This window comes from Coffea eugenioides, chromosome 2 (genome assembly GCF_003713205.1).
Source record: "Coffea eugenioides isolate CCC68of chromosome 2, Ceug_1.0, whole genome shotgun sequence".
Classification (NCBI taxonomy): Eukaryota; Viridiplantae; Streptophyta; class Magnoliopsida; order Gentianales; family Rubiaceae; genus Coffea; species Coffea eugenioides.
The window spans coordinates 74135523-74150874 of record NC_040036.1 but is presented as its reverse complement, the minus strand read 5'-3'; the positions used below and the strand labels follow the sequence as shown (position 1 = coordinate 74150874).

At 35.4% G+C, this 15352-nt stretch overlaps 1 protein-coding gene across 11 annotated transcripts; it reads right to left on the bottom strand.

The window, feature by feature from the left end:
- Positions 1 to 2049: 2049 nt before the first annotated feature.
- Positions 2050 to 9698, bottom strand: LOC113763398 (50S ribosomal protein L18). 11 transcript variants are annotated; one of them, XM_027307188.1, is made up of 5 exons: positions 9302 to 9698; positions 7429 to 7491; positions 7291 to 7342; positions 3170 to 3228; positions 2050 to 2547 (listed from the first exon to the last, which is right to left on the bottom strand). In XM_027307188.1, the coding sequence occupies exons 4-5, from the start codon at positions 3188 to 3190 to the stop codon at positions 2188 to 2190; spliced, it is 381 nt and encodes a 126-aa protein (XP_027162989.1). In that variant the 5' UTR covers positions 3191 to 3228; positions 7291 to 7342; positions 7429 to 7491; positions 9302 to 9698; the 3' UTR covers positions 2050 to 2187. The 11 variants fall into 11 exon arrangements, with proteins under 11 accessions (XP_027162989.1, XP_027162991.1, XP_027162990.1 ...); XM_027307190.1 differs by lacking the exon at positions 9302 to 9698 and adding an exon at positions 8058 to 8347; XM_027307189.1 differs by lacking the exon at positions 9302 to 9698 and adding an exon at positions 7686 to 7746.
- Between the last annotated feature and the right edge of the window lie 5654 nt (positions 9699 to 15352).

The following is a 15352-nucleotide window of genomic DNA, read 5'->3' as shown; positions in this document are numbered from 1 at the left end:
ATTCATCTTAAAAAATTTTTTCAAATACTTCTACGGTGCATTACAGTAAAATTTTAGACAAGCTTCTAAAAAATTCAGGTTCCAAACGGGCCATAATCTGTTCAGATGGATGCTTACGCATCACTGGCAAAATTTTTCTAGGAAATCCTGGATTCTTTCTTTATTAATTCTATAGTCGATTCCATAGCCACCTCAGCGCGTGTAATGCATGACGAGCCATCGAAGATTCTTGGCTAAATTATTGCACATTTGGAAGATTGACCAGACATAATAGGCCCACTAATCACTTTCACACAATCAATATTAGGTGCAGTGCTCTGCAACTTGTTTGGAATGGATCACAAAAGTCAGGCTTTGCCAAATAATCAATGGAAGTAACGTTCAGCAACAGGGTTGATAATCAATACACTAGTTTTATTATTTAAAAAATTAAGGGGAAAAAAAAAACCAAATTGATAATTTTTTCCTCAGGTGGAATTCCAGATAAAAAAAAAAAAATGTTTCCCTTTTGTCACTCTCTTAAAGTTCGTTAATGATGATTGGTGAAGATAATTTCTTTTATGGAATCTGTACCTAATCATACCTCATCTTCTTCATTATTGTGACCACAAAATATGGAGCAATACATCCAAAAAGAAAAGAAGCAGAGGTATGGCCAAATATTTTTTCCAGGACCGGACTTTTGTCTGGCAAAGAAGGATATGAAGATCCAAGGCAGATAGTGATGGGGCTGATTAACCTCTGGTTAGGCCTCTTTATGTTCTTTGTCACTCCAAATCAATTATTGCTTCAAAATGTTGACACCTTTAATTTTGAATCCCTTTCTTATCATGCTATTGATGGTTCATAATTTTTTGAATCAAAGTAAATTTTATCTGTATTCCCGAACTGTAGGGGCCAAAATGTACACTTCGTGAACAGTGTCACAATGATATGAAATAACAAATTTGATTTTCGTTTGTGTAAATAAATTATGAATTAATCTTCTATACACTGTCTGTCTGACAGTGTACACACTTTCACCATTAAATACATGACACATAATTCAAATTTGTATATCCAATCGTGATAGTGTATACAATGTTAGTACATATAAGATTTACTCATAAATTATCCCCTTTTGAAAAGTACACTTATTATTATTACTACTTATTCTTAGTTATAGAGTTTGTGCGAAAAATGGATCGACGAACCATTCCTGAATTTAAGATGACAGTAGTAGTACTATGACTTGGAATTTCAATGCCAAAAAATTTACCATGATTCAAACCCCAAATGCCAAAAAACATAATACTAAAAAGAAAACCAAAAACTTCCCATTAATCTACAGCCACCAGCTCTCCTCAATAACGTCTTTTGTTCCCATCTAGGACACTTCAAGAGCCATGGCATGATGAGAACCAGACAGCCTGCGGGTCCCTGCTTGCACTACAGCAAGTTGCTTTGGTTCATGCTTGCTGGGATTTGGGGGCAGGGACGGTCATCAGTATGACCGTCCCTGCACGGTTAAGGGCCAAGATTTGCCCTCAAAATTTTGTTTCGGCTGAAATTACACCATGTAACTCGATTTCCGCGCCAAGTGTGGAGCCCACCACTATCTGTTGTGAAAATATATCCTGTGAAAAAAAAGTTACACGATGTACAAAGAAAGTTACGCGCAGTTGATAATGACTAAAATTGCTCTGAATGGTTGCACCTGCAACCGTCCGTGCCCGAGTCCATGCTGCTGACCTTTGCTTTATAAGAACTTTGATACGTTAAGCCAAAGATAAAAGAGCACAACAGAATATGGGGACCTCCCTTACTCATCTGGACATTATTCACAACTCATGAATTCAAAGAACTACGCCTCAACTGCCCCCTTTACTCCACACCGGCTACGAAAACGACTACTTCGTTAACCTTGAGTACACCATTCTCCTTGTAGGCTAATTCAGACAGAACCTATCCGTACTTGCAATAATTCTTATCTCAAATGTCAAGTTTAGCAGGTCCATTCATTCCCCAAACACAGACTATGGATTATCAAGAAATAGATTTAGCCACGTAAAATAATAATAATATATAACCCTGATTCTTCTAATCCTTGTCACAATAGCAAAGACCCTCTAGTTAAAGAAAGAGGGCTTCAGAAAAATGCATGCGGGGCATGCATTTGCTACTCTTGAATGGAGCTGATTCTTAAATTTAAACTAATTTGACACCTGCTTCCCTCACGGAATCAATTACTGCTTTAACTTTGCCATGATACTTCTGTTCTCTCTTCAAGAAAATTGAAACAGCCGGAATACCCTTGAGAAGCAGACGCTCGCCCAATATCTTGCCTATTTTGCCAGCAGCTGCAACATCCCTTGTACTTTCTTTGGCTTTTTCCATGCTTAACCGCAGTGCCTGCTCTTGTGAGCTGGCAGAGGATGCTACAGTTGCTGTTGGTGTGTGGATTACCTGAGCAGACACAAACTTATTCGTGAAGTGCATCTTCAGGACATAAGGCTTGAGAAAATTGGTAACTCTTTCTGGCCGAATTACAGGAGGGATAACCATTTTCTGCATCACCAAAGAAAAACGACTTCATGAAACACGTGTAATAATAATAATAAAAAAAAAATCAATCTACAACATTTTATTAAAAGCCAGTGCAACTTGTTCATTTTTGTTTTCCTGACATCTAACTTACAAAAGATCAAGCACATATGTCATCATATAACACAAAACACCCATATCCAATTAGGAGAGAGTGGTACTTGTGATAACTGTGTATTTGCAAGAGCCAAACGACTTGGACAAAAATAACAGGTATGCGAAAGGGAAGCATAAAGTGCAAATACTGGATGAGATAAGTGTCTTTATCCAGAGAGTTGAAGTATACTGTCTGAGTTTGCAAAAGGATGAGACGTCGATAACACTGTCTTTCATTTATATCCAGACGTCAGACTTGACACACCGATACCCATTCAGATAACTGAACCATTGATGTAAAACCAACTGAGTTGGAACAATCTCCAGTTCAAAACCTAAATCTCACATTATTTTACGCATCCTTGATTGCCAGTTTCAGGTTCAGGCCTGTCCATTGAAAAGCTTACTTAAAAAGAAAAAAAACACTTCACTTTGTAGTGAAGACTAGCCCCTGTTGGAAAAACACTGAAGAATTGCATTCAAAAGGCACCTCCCAGTTGCACTTGATCATACAATCCACCAATTCCCCCCAGCCCCAGGGCAACCCATCTGAGACAGAAAAAAGAGGAAATGAATAAATCTCTGCTGCTTTCTCTTTCTCTGTTTGTATGTTTGTAAAAGATTGAGCAGGGGACTGGTAAATACTTAATTCTCTTGAAAAAAACACCTAGCCATTCAGAAGAGATGCTCGTCTAATGAAGCCCCATTTAATTCACACTCTAAAAGCCGCCAGTTTAATCTTATCACAAACATGATGAGTTCTTACAAGCTACACATCTTAAACATCTTCATGTGATTATGGCAGGGAAATACGCATGCACTGCATTCTGTACATCTACAGTGATTTCCAAAACAAACTATTTCCAGAAAAAAACTTTAGTGATACCCAGAAGCCTCACAAAATTCATATGTCTTTTCTTGGAAACCAGAGAGCATTCCTAATAATCATTTCTGTGGCAATATAGAAAGAACCTTGTGAGATACATCTTATCAAACATTTAGCCTACATCACGCCACTTGGATCATAGCTCACATTTGATATTTGCATGAGTTCTTATATCTAGAGTCTACATAGACAAGAATGGGTGCAAATCATATCTGCCAAAGTAAAACATCAATATTCACTTAGAACTGCCTTCAATTTCACAGCTCCTACTGACAGCAGTTTAAGAGGAGAAAATGCACCCTACCCAGTTGGTCACTCCACAAAAGGCATCTATGGCTGTGGCCACTTAAAAGATCAATTAAAGGGAAAATCATAATGTGCAAAATAGTAGAATTTCCACTCTAAAAAGATGAGAGAAGAGGCTCCCAGTACTGAAAACAATCCTACAACAAAGCAAAACTCAGAGTTTTATGAGTTTCACTCCATCACTACCCAAGAATAGATTTTTACCCCATATTCATTCTTGTCTTATATTTCACTGCATCAAACACATGATTTTCTCATATTATAGAGAAGAATTATCTAATATTAATATGCAGAAAAATCAAAGGCAATGTCAGCATATAAGAGTATACCGAACACCTGATTTAGCAATCAAAAGTCTGAGGACAGCTATTCTTGCAACTACTTAAACGGAAATCAGATTTTCCATTTGCAACCAAGAACTCTAATTATTATAATATAGATACCTCAAAAAAAGCCCATTCTTTTTGGATTTCATAGAGCTGACTAGCTAACCAGCTGACTACACAATTACGGATATTTAAAGGCAAAAACATAAAATCTCAAGGAAAAAAATCTACTTTACTAAAATCAGTGGAAAGAATCTTACCCCAGAAAAAAAAAATTATCAGTGAAAGGAAAAATGACAATTCCAACAACATCCCAAAAACACTGATACGTAGAATTCAGTGGACAAAACAATTTAAGAAAAAATGCACCAAAAATAATAAGAAACTAAACTCCATACCAATCTTTAGCCCAAGCTTGTCTCCTCAAAAAACCCTTGAAATAACGGCAACTAGGTAGGAGAGAAGGGTGACTGAGAAGAGGGAAACTAAGGTTATAACAGAAGGGAAGCCAGGGGAGAAGGCGTTGTGTTGGCAAAGGCTGTTGGGTTGGCATGCAGTGGATATTGGCTTTGGGCTTAGTGGGCTCAAATTGTTCGGTGAAGATTGTTAGAAAAGTCATTTTGGTGAAGATTGTTAGTGGGTTTTGACGATGGGCTGGGTACTTATTTTTGTTCATGTCCTTTTTCGTTGTTCAAGTATTAACGGTGTAAGAACTATAATGGTCATGGTTAAGAATTTATAATGGCATAAGAACTATATCATTGCAAAATTCGTTCTAAAAAAAAGAATAAAAAATAAGTAAATAATACTTTATTAATCCATGATCAATAAATTAAATTAATGATCCAAATTATATTATAGGAAGTACTCCTGCATTTTCTATTTGTGGAGCTTACGAGGGAGTTAATTTTACGTAAAATCATATCACATTGATTGTTGTGACATGTAAAATAACACATTTTGCAGTCAAACATTGACTGTTGTGATATGATTCTATCAATAACACATCGTATGATATTATTCAAATTTATAATTCTATTAAATTATATTATATTGCAACTAAACAGTCAATATTTTACGTGTCACAACCAATGTTCAGAAAATTAGGCTGAATCGGCCAATTTGACCAGTTGGATCATGAACAAGTCAAGTTTTTGGTTCGATTCACTACTAGTGTTTAACTTATCATAAAAATCAGTCAGAATCGCAATTTCTAATTTGACCGTTCAACCTGGATTGACATGTGAATTACAATTTCTAATTTTTTCTTTTTTTTTTAAATGAACCTAAAGTTTTAAACATAAAACTTATTTGTCAAATCTTTTGCTCCCAATCCTAATTTCTAAAAGAGTAACCAAACTCGCTCTATTTCTCATTTCAAACTCATTTCAAACTCAAAGATCGCCGTTTTCTTTTGTAGTTCTATTAGATTTTGTTTAATTTTAGATGTTTCAATGTATTTTGTTTAATTTCATAATATGGTTGTGGTTTGTGTTGGATTTAAGATTTTTTTCCTAGTAGGTACAATTGAAATGAATTTATTTGTTTGAATTTACAATTTTAAAAACTTATTTACATTTAAAAATATTTAACTTTTTATCAGGTGATGCTATAAATTGGTCATGGGATGTCTTATTCTGTGCACAAGTATGTGTGCGTGCATGTGCGTACATACATATATATATATAACATATATATATATAATACTAGAAATTTTCTGGCTGTGTTGAACAGCCAATGCCCAATTTGTTGTGTAAAAAATATTTAAAAATTCCCTATATCTCTCATTTTTAAAATTAATAGAACGTAGGGTAATTAAAGCAATGCCCATGTCCATGTGCAAAACCAGAGAAACTAATATAACAAGGAAGCAGCAAAATAATTGAAGACAGAGGTGTGTTAAAAGCCTTTGTCCCCCCAAGTTAGGATCCGTCCATTAAACAATCCACTTTCAATGAACCAAGATATGGAAATCAGAAGTGCTTATCTGTGCCAGGAATTAATCAGTGCATGACCAGTTCCTAAAACTAAAATTTAAGCAGAAACCAAATTATGTCAAACAAATCATAATTTGAGTGCAGATTCTACTTGTTCAGCCCCAAAACATGCAGAAAATTAGGACCAAGAAGCTGGGGAAATACTCTCTAACTGGTCTTTGGTCCTAATTATGATAGTCACTAACATGACAATGCAGTAAAAGTCAAAAACAATCAATGAAATTAATGTTTCTAGGTCTATCAAAGTATTGTTTCCAATGAAATTTAAAGATAGTTCCATTGCAAGACATTAAAGGATCATTCAGCATACAAACACAAAGGCAAAAGTAAAATCATTTTTGTTTAGGACCAAACAGTAAGCTAAAAAGCATCTCTCAAATCATCTAATACTCCATAACAATGGAACACGTAAATTCTCAGAAAACTAAACCAGTGTAGTGGTAAAGCTACCTTTAGAATCAAATCATCAAACACAAAGCATGCTACTCTTGTAAGAGATGATCACACACCTTAAATACTAGATGTTTACTTTGCTGTGCTTCTTCTTGATTCTTTTAAACTTACAAAACAATCAATAATAACAAAAGCAAACATTTCTGCTAGGAGCACAATTTTGGGGAAAAAAAAGCTAGAAAAACTCACAATAAATTCATCAAATGGCTGAAAATTGATGCGAAAGTGTGAGTTTTTCTTCATGTTTTTAGCTAGGAAGGCAAATAGGGGTGGGGAAAGGAGATGTATAGTGATTTCCCCTCTTTGATTCTCTCCTTTTTCTAGGAAAAAAAAAGAATTGCATAGTTGGGAGATGAGATAATGTACATAGAAGGTAAATCAGAAGGGCAAGCATAAATTGGGGGGAAAAATCAGGCTTTTTTAAATATACTTTATTAATATTTCGATGCCTTAAAATACCACATAAAACCAGTAAAGCACAGCTATATCTTCTTAAGAAGCATAAGCAAAAACTTATCAGAAGAGTAAATAGCCAAACATATAGGCACATAACTCTAATATTAAAATATTTAAAAACTATCAGCCCATATAATATTAACAAAAATTTCAGCAAATTAATGATACAAATCAAACGTAAACTAACCTGGAATGAACAGAAATTTTACTGCAAAAGCTTTTCTATTTTCGGACCAAAGCTGAAAATTAAAAAAAAAACTGATCAGTATATATTTTCGTGGTGCAAAAAAATAAAGAAAAAAATAATGGCAAGAAATTTATTTACCAGGATGCAAGGGAACAAAAGGCACCAAACCACTTGCTAGGATTTTCCACTTTCCAAACAAAGCTGAAAATACCAAAAAAAAAAAGAAACACTAATTGTGTAGCATTCGTGTGTCTGCTATGCGAAAAGGAAAAAACCAAACATGTTTTAAATTTTTCTTTACCATAGAGGAAAACACCAAAAGGCAAGAAACCTCTCTATTTTTCTTTTCACCTATGAGAAATGAAATAAAATGTATATCCTATAAAGCCTCTAACCTCAAGCGCCCTTTTCTATTCCTCCGGTTTTTAATACTGATTCTACTTCCCTCTTACTAAGCAGCCATCAAATTGAAGCCGAGACAGCAAAATTTAGAGTCAGAAATTGTTGACAAAGATCTGAAGGCTGAAAAAAAAAGGGTTTGTACGGGCTTAGTGAATCAGACGAAGGACCATTTTTTGGGCAAAAAATCCCTCAATTTTAGGGTGAAAGTGTACACCCAATCTATGGCAAAATTTGTAGGTTTCATATCTGCATGTACAAATACCTGATAGAAGGAATAAATCTACAGTGAAAATAAGAATTCTACCAAAAAAATGAGAAAGCCGTAGAAATTGCAGAGAAAGCAGTTCATTAGCAAATATTCCGACCTCATCTTGAATTTCACCCAACGACCACCGCCAAAGTCACTAGTCAACTGCTCCCAAGGGAGTCGCCAAAGTAGAATAGCCGCGGAAGAGCGAAAGCACGAGCCAAATTATGAAGGATCGCCCAGTTATTTTTATTTTTAATTAAAAACTCCTTTAACCCTCCCCCAGGGGACGAGAAGGCCCAACAAAAGGCAGAGAGAGATTTTATCGGATTAGCTGCGAAGCTTGGGGAAGTTGAGCTACTTGGCCAGTGACTGACAACCAGGCGAGCGACAGCGAGAGTTTTCATTCCACTTATTAGAGACTCCAGTCCAATGAGTGCTGGAGTGTAGGGCTGCAAATGAACCGAATCGAGTCGAGTTTTGAACTTATCGAGCCAAGCTCATCTTAAAAATAGGTGGGCTCGAGTTCGAGCTCGAGCTCGACGAGCCTATAGAATTGAGCTCGAGCTCGATTTGACTAAAAAAAACTAGGCTCAAGCTCGACTCGATAAGGCTCGCGAGTTGAATCTCGAATTCTGACTCGCGAGCAGCTCGAATTGTGAGCTCGAATTTTTGAATTTTTGACTCGTGAGCAGCTTGTTAGCTCGAATTTTTGGAAATTTATCTAACAAAAACATCATTTTCGTCGTCATCAAAAAAAAAAAAACTTTTCGTCAACTGCAGAGCAAAAAGGGGAATCACATCACATCAAGGACTCGTAGTAAAAAACGTATGTCCAAAACCAAATTCCTGATCTTGATTATTGGGTTTAAATCGTCAGATTTTTGAACTACAAGAAGACGTTCAAATTATGACAACTTCCTGCAAGTACAGAAATTGGGACGAATAACAACTTGGTCAAAGTGGAGGAATAAGAACGTAGCAACAAAATATTTAATTTGTCCAAATATTCGAAAGAAAGGTCCAGTGTAAATTTTTGCATTCCTGAGCCGCTGTAAGTTGGAAACATTCCCTTTTTTTTTTTCAAAACGACGGTCCTACCCAAGCTTCAATCTTTCATACAAAGATTGCCCCTTTCTGGTTCCTTGGAAATTCAAGCAACCGAGTCAGAACTGAAAATACAAATTCCACTTCCAAAATAACAGATTAACAACAAAAAGCATTAATCGAAAGAAAAGGCCAATCAAATTATAACATCCCCCAAGGAGATTCCAGAGTGCCGCTTTTTCAAACATACATTGTTTGGAAAGCAAAAAAATAAATAAATAAATAAAGCAGAAGAAGGAATGCATTGTTTCTTACCATGATAGGAGTAAGCAAAGACAATTCAATAACTTAGCATTGTGTCAGACCGCCGATGCTGTTTAGCTGCTACTACTTCTAATGTAAAGGAAGCTGACCAACGGGAGAAAGGTTAGGGGCTTAGGGCTATGAAGTGTGGGCTGGCGGTGGCAGTAGCGGTGGCTGTGGTGTGCTGGCAGTGGCGGTGGCTAGGGTTTGTGTGAGAAATTGTGAAGGAAAAACAGAAAGAGAGATACGGGACTTAGGGGCTTAGGGCTATGAAGTGTGGGCTGGCGGTAGCGGTGGCGGTGGCTGTGGTGAGCTGGCGGTGGCGGTGGCGGTGGCGGTGGCTAGGGTTTGTGTGAGAAATTGTGAAGGAAAGACGGAAAGAGAGATACGGGAGGAAGCAATTAGAAATGGAATGCAACTTCTGGAAATGAAACTTTTGATGAATTCTAACTTAGTAATTAGTTATAAAAATAGGGGTATTTTTGTAATTTCACAAGGCTAGTCAAGTTTTTTTTGCAAAGTCAGCATACTTTTGGACAACTTTCTACTAACCTTAACCCCGTGAGAACCCTCAAAAGCCGGTAACTTTTGAAGGTCTCACAGAAGACTAATATACTAACCACCCAAACCCCTCCAACCCCGACGTGGGATATCAATCTCCACAAGGGAGCCTGCTAGACCTAAAGAGACCCCATACTCCCCCGGGACGAGGTTGATGTCTTTTTTGCAAAGTCAGCAGACTTTTGGACAACTTTCTACTAACCTTAACCCCGTGAGAACCCTCAAAAGCCGGCAACTTTTGAAGGTCTCACAGGAGACTAATATACTAACCACCCAAACCTCCCCAACCCCAATGTGGGATATCAACCTCCACAAGGGAGCCTGTTAAACCTAAAGAAACCTAAAGATATGGGATATTAACCTCAACAAGGCTAGTCAAGTTAATGAATTCTAATTTAGTAATTAGTTATAAAAATAGGGGTATTTTTATAATTTTACAAGGCTCGTCGAGCTGCTCGACGAGCTAATGAGCTTAAGTTAAGATAGCTCGAGTTCGATTCGCTTTATAAACGAGAGCCGCTCGAGTTTGACTCGAGTTCAAGTTTGACCGAATTCGGGTCGAACTTTGACTCGAGCCGCTCGCGAGCGACTCGATTCGTTTGCAGCTGGAGTGCGATTAGAGAAATGAGAGAACAAAATGACAATAGTGGCATTTAGGACCTATGGTCCATCTTTTTATTATGAATTTTATGAGAGAAAAACTCACCCACCTCTATTTTTATTTTTGCATAAATATTTATGAAGGAATCAAATGAGAGACATTATTATGACGAGGTAATACAAGAATTTCGGTGCCAGATAAACTTTGCTTATTTTTTAAACCTCTTGACATAAAAATGATGTTGCATTTTGTCTAAAATTTCGTGAGTTTGTATCAAAGTCATGGATATTTCCCATTTTACCATACATAATGGTTGTGGAATTAAAAACCAAGCGACTTCCAAGTACACTATTTCATAACCTAGTTTATTTCTCTTACATGAAAGCGATGCTTTTGACATTTAGATAAATAGATTTTTAATAGTTAGATTTCTTTGTTAAAATATTGTGGTTTTGTGGATGACTTTGTATATGCACTAATTACAGTACAAATTTCATTGTGCTCCAAATTAACTTATTATTTATGATATTAAAAGTTCTTAAATCATTAAATTATTCATGATATAAATATGTGATTTGTGAAGGAATGAAAGAACATTATGATTACGTGAAGTTACTATTGAAATTTTCTTTTCTATTAATAGCTTACTAATTAGATTTTAAATCTATCCTACGAAGATTATGGAGCAATTGTAATTAAACTAAAAAAGAAAAATCTATTTAAAATTAATTTTAACTCACTTAATCGGTATCTGAACGACTTTGATTAATTTTCTAAATTTAATAGTGAATCTTGCAACTGACATGATTCATCGGTGGTTCAACTAGTGAAACCAAGTGATTCGATCGGATTTTCAAAACACTGATTGAAACTATTCGTGAAATTGAAATGGGATGAGACTAGATTTCAGCGTGCATAATTTGTTAAAATAATGACAATATAGAGACAGCCTCTTGCTAAATGGGTGTTTAAATAGTTTTTTTTTTGACAAAAAATAGTTATCCAAAACATTTAATTTTGCAGTTTTAGTAATAAGATTAGATTAAGATGTATTTCATCCGTTAATTTGCAAGAGCCTTACTAATTAAGGATTTATTTTACTGCGACGCCCCTTGCCAGTTTAGGTAATCATCTATAGGACTATTAGTTGGGCCAGATTGGCCTGAGCTCGGACCAAAAAATTGGGACCTAGTCTCATTGTTACTTTGCAAAACATGGGCCAAAATCCTATGCTCAATTTTGATTGTACTTGGTTTTATTTAGGTCTGTCAACGGGCCGGAATTAATAAATCTGGGCCCAAACCGGTTATACTATACCCGTTCCGGGTCTTGACCCGAATACCCGACGGGATCTTCTATTATTTCTTCCAGAATCGGATCCGACAGGTCACGGATCTGGGTTGGGCCTACCTGAAAAAAATATATTTTTGAAATAATAGTTAGAGAAGTAAATTTGGGATATTATATTAATAAATATATATTTTTTAAATTATTAATCAATTTATATTTGGGTTCGGGTCGGAATACCACATTCCGTATCCGATCCGTTCTTTTGTTTGACAAAACGGATTTGGGTCCCGGAATTATATCCCTACCTGTACCCGGAATAATTAGACCTAGTTTTGTTAGGCTCAAACCAATTAAAGTTTCGTCCCAATAATTTCATGTAAAAATATACTCTTTTACTGTACGCAATTTATAATATATATTGTAATCGTAACAATATAGAATGCTATGTAAAAATTATATACTTTTTCTTTATAAATGTAAATATTATCTATGATTATGCATTCATTGTAAAGCCTTGTTTGATAAATCAATCCAACACTTAAACTTAATGGATTCAGATTTTAATATGTTTAGACATGTTTGATAATTAAAAATTGAACATCTTAATGAATTAAGTGACATTGAAATTTCTAAGTAAAATTTGCTCCAAAAAATAAGTGATAAGTTATTCACTTATCATATATATTTGATTTAATACTCAACAATTCAATAATTTAATGAATTCAAATTTCAAATTTCAATTTTATCAAAAATGCAGTTTGAGTCTAAAGTAGACTCGAAACCCTAATATTTTTTGTGGAGTATGAGCTTCAAATACGAGGTTGAACTCGGAAAGCTCGAAAATTTTTTCTTCCCTCTTTTATGAATCAGGATTTAGATTGAACCAAACTCGAATCAGAAAGCCCAATAGACACTCCTGATTATATCTTTTCTTCCCAAATTTACCCCATATCCAAAGAGAGAAGAGATTAAATGTGATTTGAAAAGCAAGAGCCAAGAGCCATGCATGGAAATTAACCGCCACAATACAAACAAATTTGCTCATGCTACTACTATTTTGCTTTTTGGGGCCGAGTGAGGTGGTCTAATGCTGGAAGCAAAGGGGTTACTACTTACTAAAGATGGGGAATCATATCTACCTAGGGACTCAACCTGCCTTCCTCAATACAAACACACAACTTACTGCTACTACTACCGCTACTACCACCACCATTACTATATATCTTCAAAGTGACACCTCCCACATGCACGCCAATCACTCCATCACTCAAGTACTGTGATGAAGAAAGCATTTAGCTTCATTTCTATGTTTCTTTATGGTAACATTTACTACTGTACTTCTCTCCTATGGCTATAGTTTTTTATACTTGCTGCCTCTGTTGCTATCATCATCATCAGCATCAGCAGTATCATCAAGAGAACTCGCGAACAACACGCAACCCCAACGTGCATTTTCTTACACAGCTCTGGTATCTGCTCTCCCCATCAATTTCCTTCTTGCCGAAAACCAAGGAGCTAGGCAAACCCCATCTCTCACCATCTAATCTCCAAATGAAAAAGAAAAAAAAATGTATCTTTCACTCCCATCAATTTCCTTTCCTGGGTCAAAAGTCAGTCATCCATTGCTCCTCCTCCTAATAAGTACCCCCCCCCCCACTCCAACTCCCTCTCTCGTTGTCTCATGCCAACTATTGAAAAACGCTACTGTCCATCAATGTTTGCAGAACAAAACCGAAAGAAAATGCATAATAATTACTAAAACTAGCCAGATACATAAAGGTGTTAGACTACTTGGTAAGAGATACTTTACCTCTCTGATTACTGTACTAAACAACTCTTTTATCTACCAAAAAAGAAAAAACAAACTTTTACCTTGTTTAAGCAAATTAGTAGTTCTTATCATGAGTTCATGACTGATATTAATAAAAAAAAAAGGTAGAATTATTTATAATCACTATGAAAAATTAACAAAATTATTAGAAAATAAAATTTCGTTTAATATATGAATTTGGTGGGGTTTACGTACTATTGTCTACAATTTACCTATCATACCAAGAAATCTTTGAAGTTTTTTATCTGCTTTGGTTGATAATCCAACAAATTGTGCAATTAGTTTTCTTATTTTTGTTTGAATTATTTTTTATGAACTTATGGCTTAATATTAGAGAATAAATGCAAAATTAAGCATCCGCTGAAACTTCCATAAAGATTAAGTGGCACGAACCAACACTTGAAACGTTTATATTAAATCTTGTTTGGATTGTCATTTTTTACAAAAAAATTTTCTCCTTTTATAAATATATTTTTTAATCATTTTTTATTTTATTTACATCAAATGTCTAAAAATTAGCAAAATTTAAACGAGCCCTTAATGTCGAGCTGATGACAGTAGTGAGTAGTGAACCCCAAGTCAACTCTGTACGTGTACCCTCTTACCGCAGAATAAAATGATGACGAAAAAGAACTCGGAAGAAAGAAACAAATAAATGGAACAAAATACCAGTTGACGAAAGCAGTGAGAATAAGATTTTCCACTGAGCGTGTCAAAACGGGCGTCAAATCTAGTATTGCATGCTTTTGTGTCTCAGCAGTACAAAAGCTCACAACCTTCACGGGAGCGTATCCAACACGTTCAAGCAATGAACCATAACTAAGGTTGTGTTTGGATTCCAATTTTTTGAAATTTTTTTTTTTAAAAAAAATATAGTGTAGCGATTTGATATATGTAAAATAAAAAGATGATTGAAAAATATAGAGATTTTTTGGTAGAAAATTCCTTTTCATTTTAACCGGAAAACGGACAAATTATCCAAAAAAAAAGAAAAGAAAATGGACAGAATGGAATGTACATTTGCATCTCCAATTAAAGAAACCTCTTCTTACGTTACTCTACAATTATATAAGAAAAGGGCTGTATTAATTCAACTCTTGTTTCAGCTGAATTTTAGCATTTGTCAGGTCCACCCAACGGAGACATGTCATACAACCAAAATTAAGGTTCATTTGAATTGGATTTTTTTAGTAATTTTTAGGAAATTTGTTTTTTTTTTTTTTTAATAACAGTGCAGCACTTTTGAAAGTTGATTTACTATGATTTTCAAGAAAATGTCCAGTACCCTTATAAAAGTTAATAGTAACAAATTAGACTATGACCACCATAAATTGTCGGAGTCTCTCTTTTTCATGACTCCCTCTTTTTTTGTCAAATCTCATCTCATGTCAACCAATTGGCAAAGATCCAAAATGTTCCAAAGTCACAGTCCACAGTTACCATAAAAACACCGATTGGTATTGGAGTTTTTTTTCCCCTCATTTTTCATGAATTTTTTGATACATAAATTTCTTACATCAACTATTCTCCATGATAACAAGTGTCTCAGAAAGTCCTTGTGAGCTATGACTTCACGAAGAATTGCATAGTAAAAGGGTTGGTAGCTCTAGAAAAAGAGACGATTGGAGTAGATAGAGGCAACAGAAAAGGAGACACGAGGAAAAGGAGGGTAACTGAGGAAAGAAGTCGTATTGACGTAGGTAGTGACAGTGGAAAATGAAGATAGGAGAAGAAAAAGAGAAGGCCAATGGTGGAAAGGGACCAATGTGGATTGAGTGGG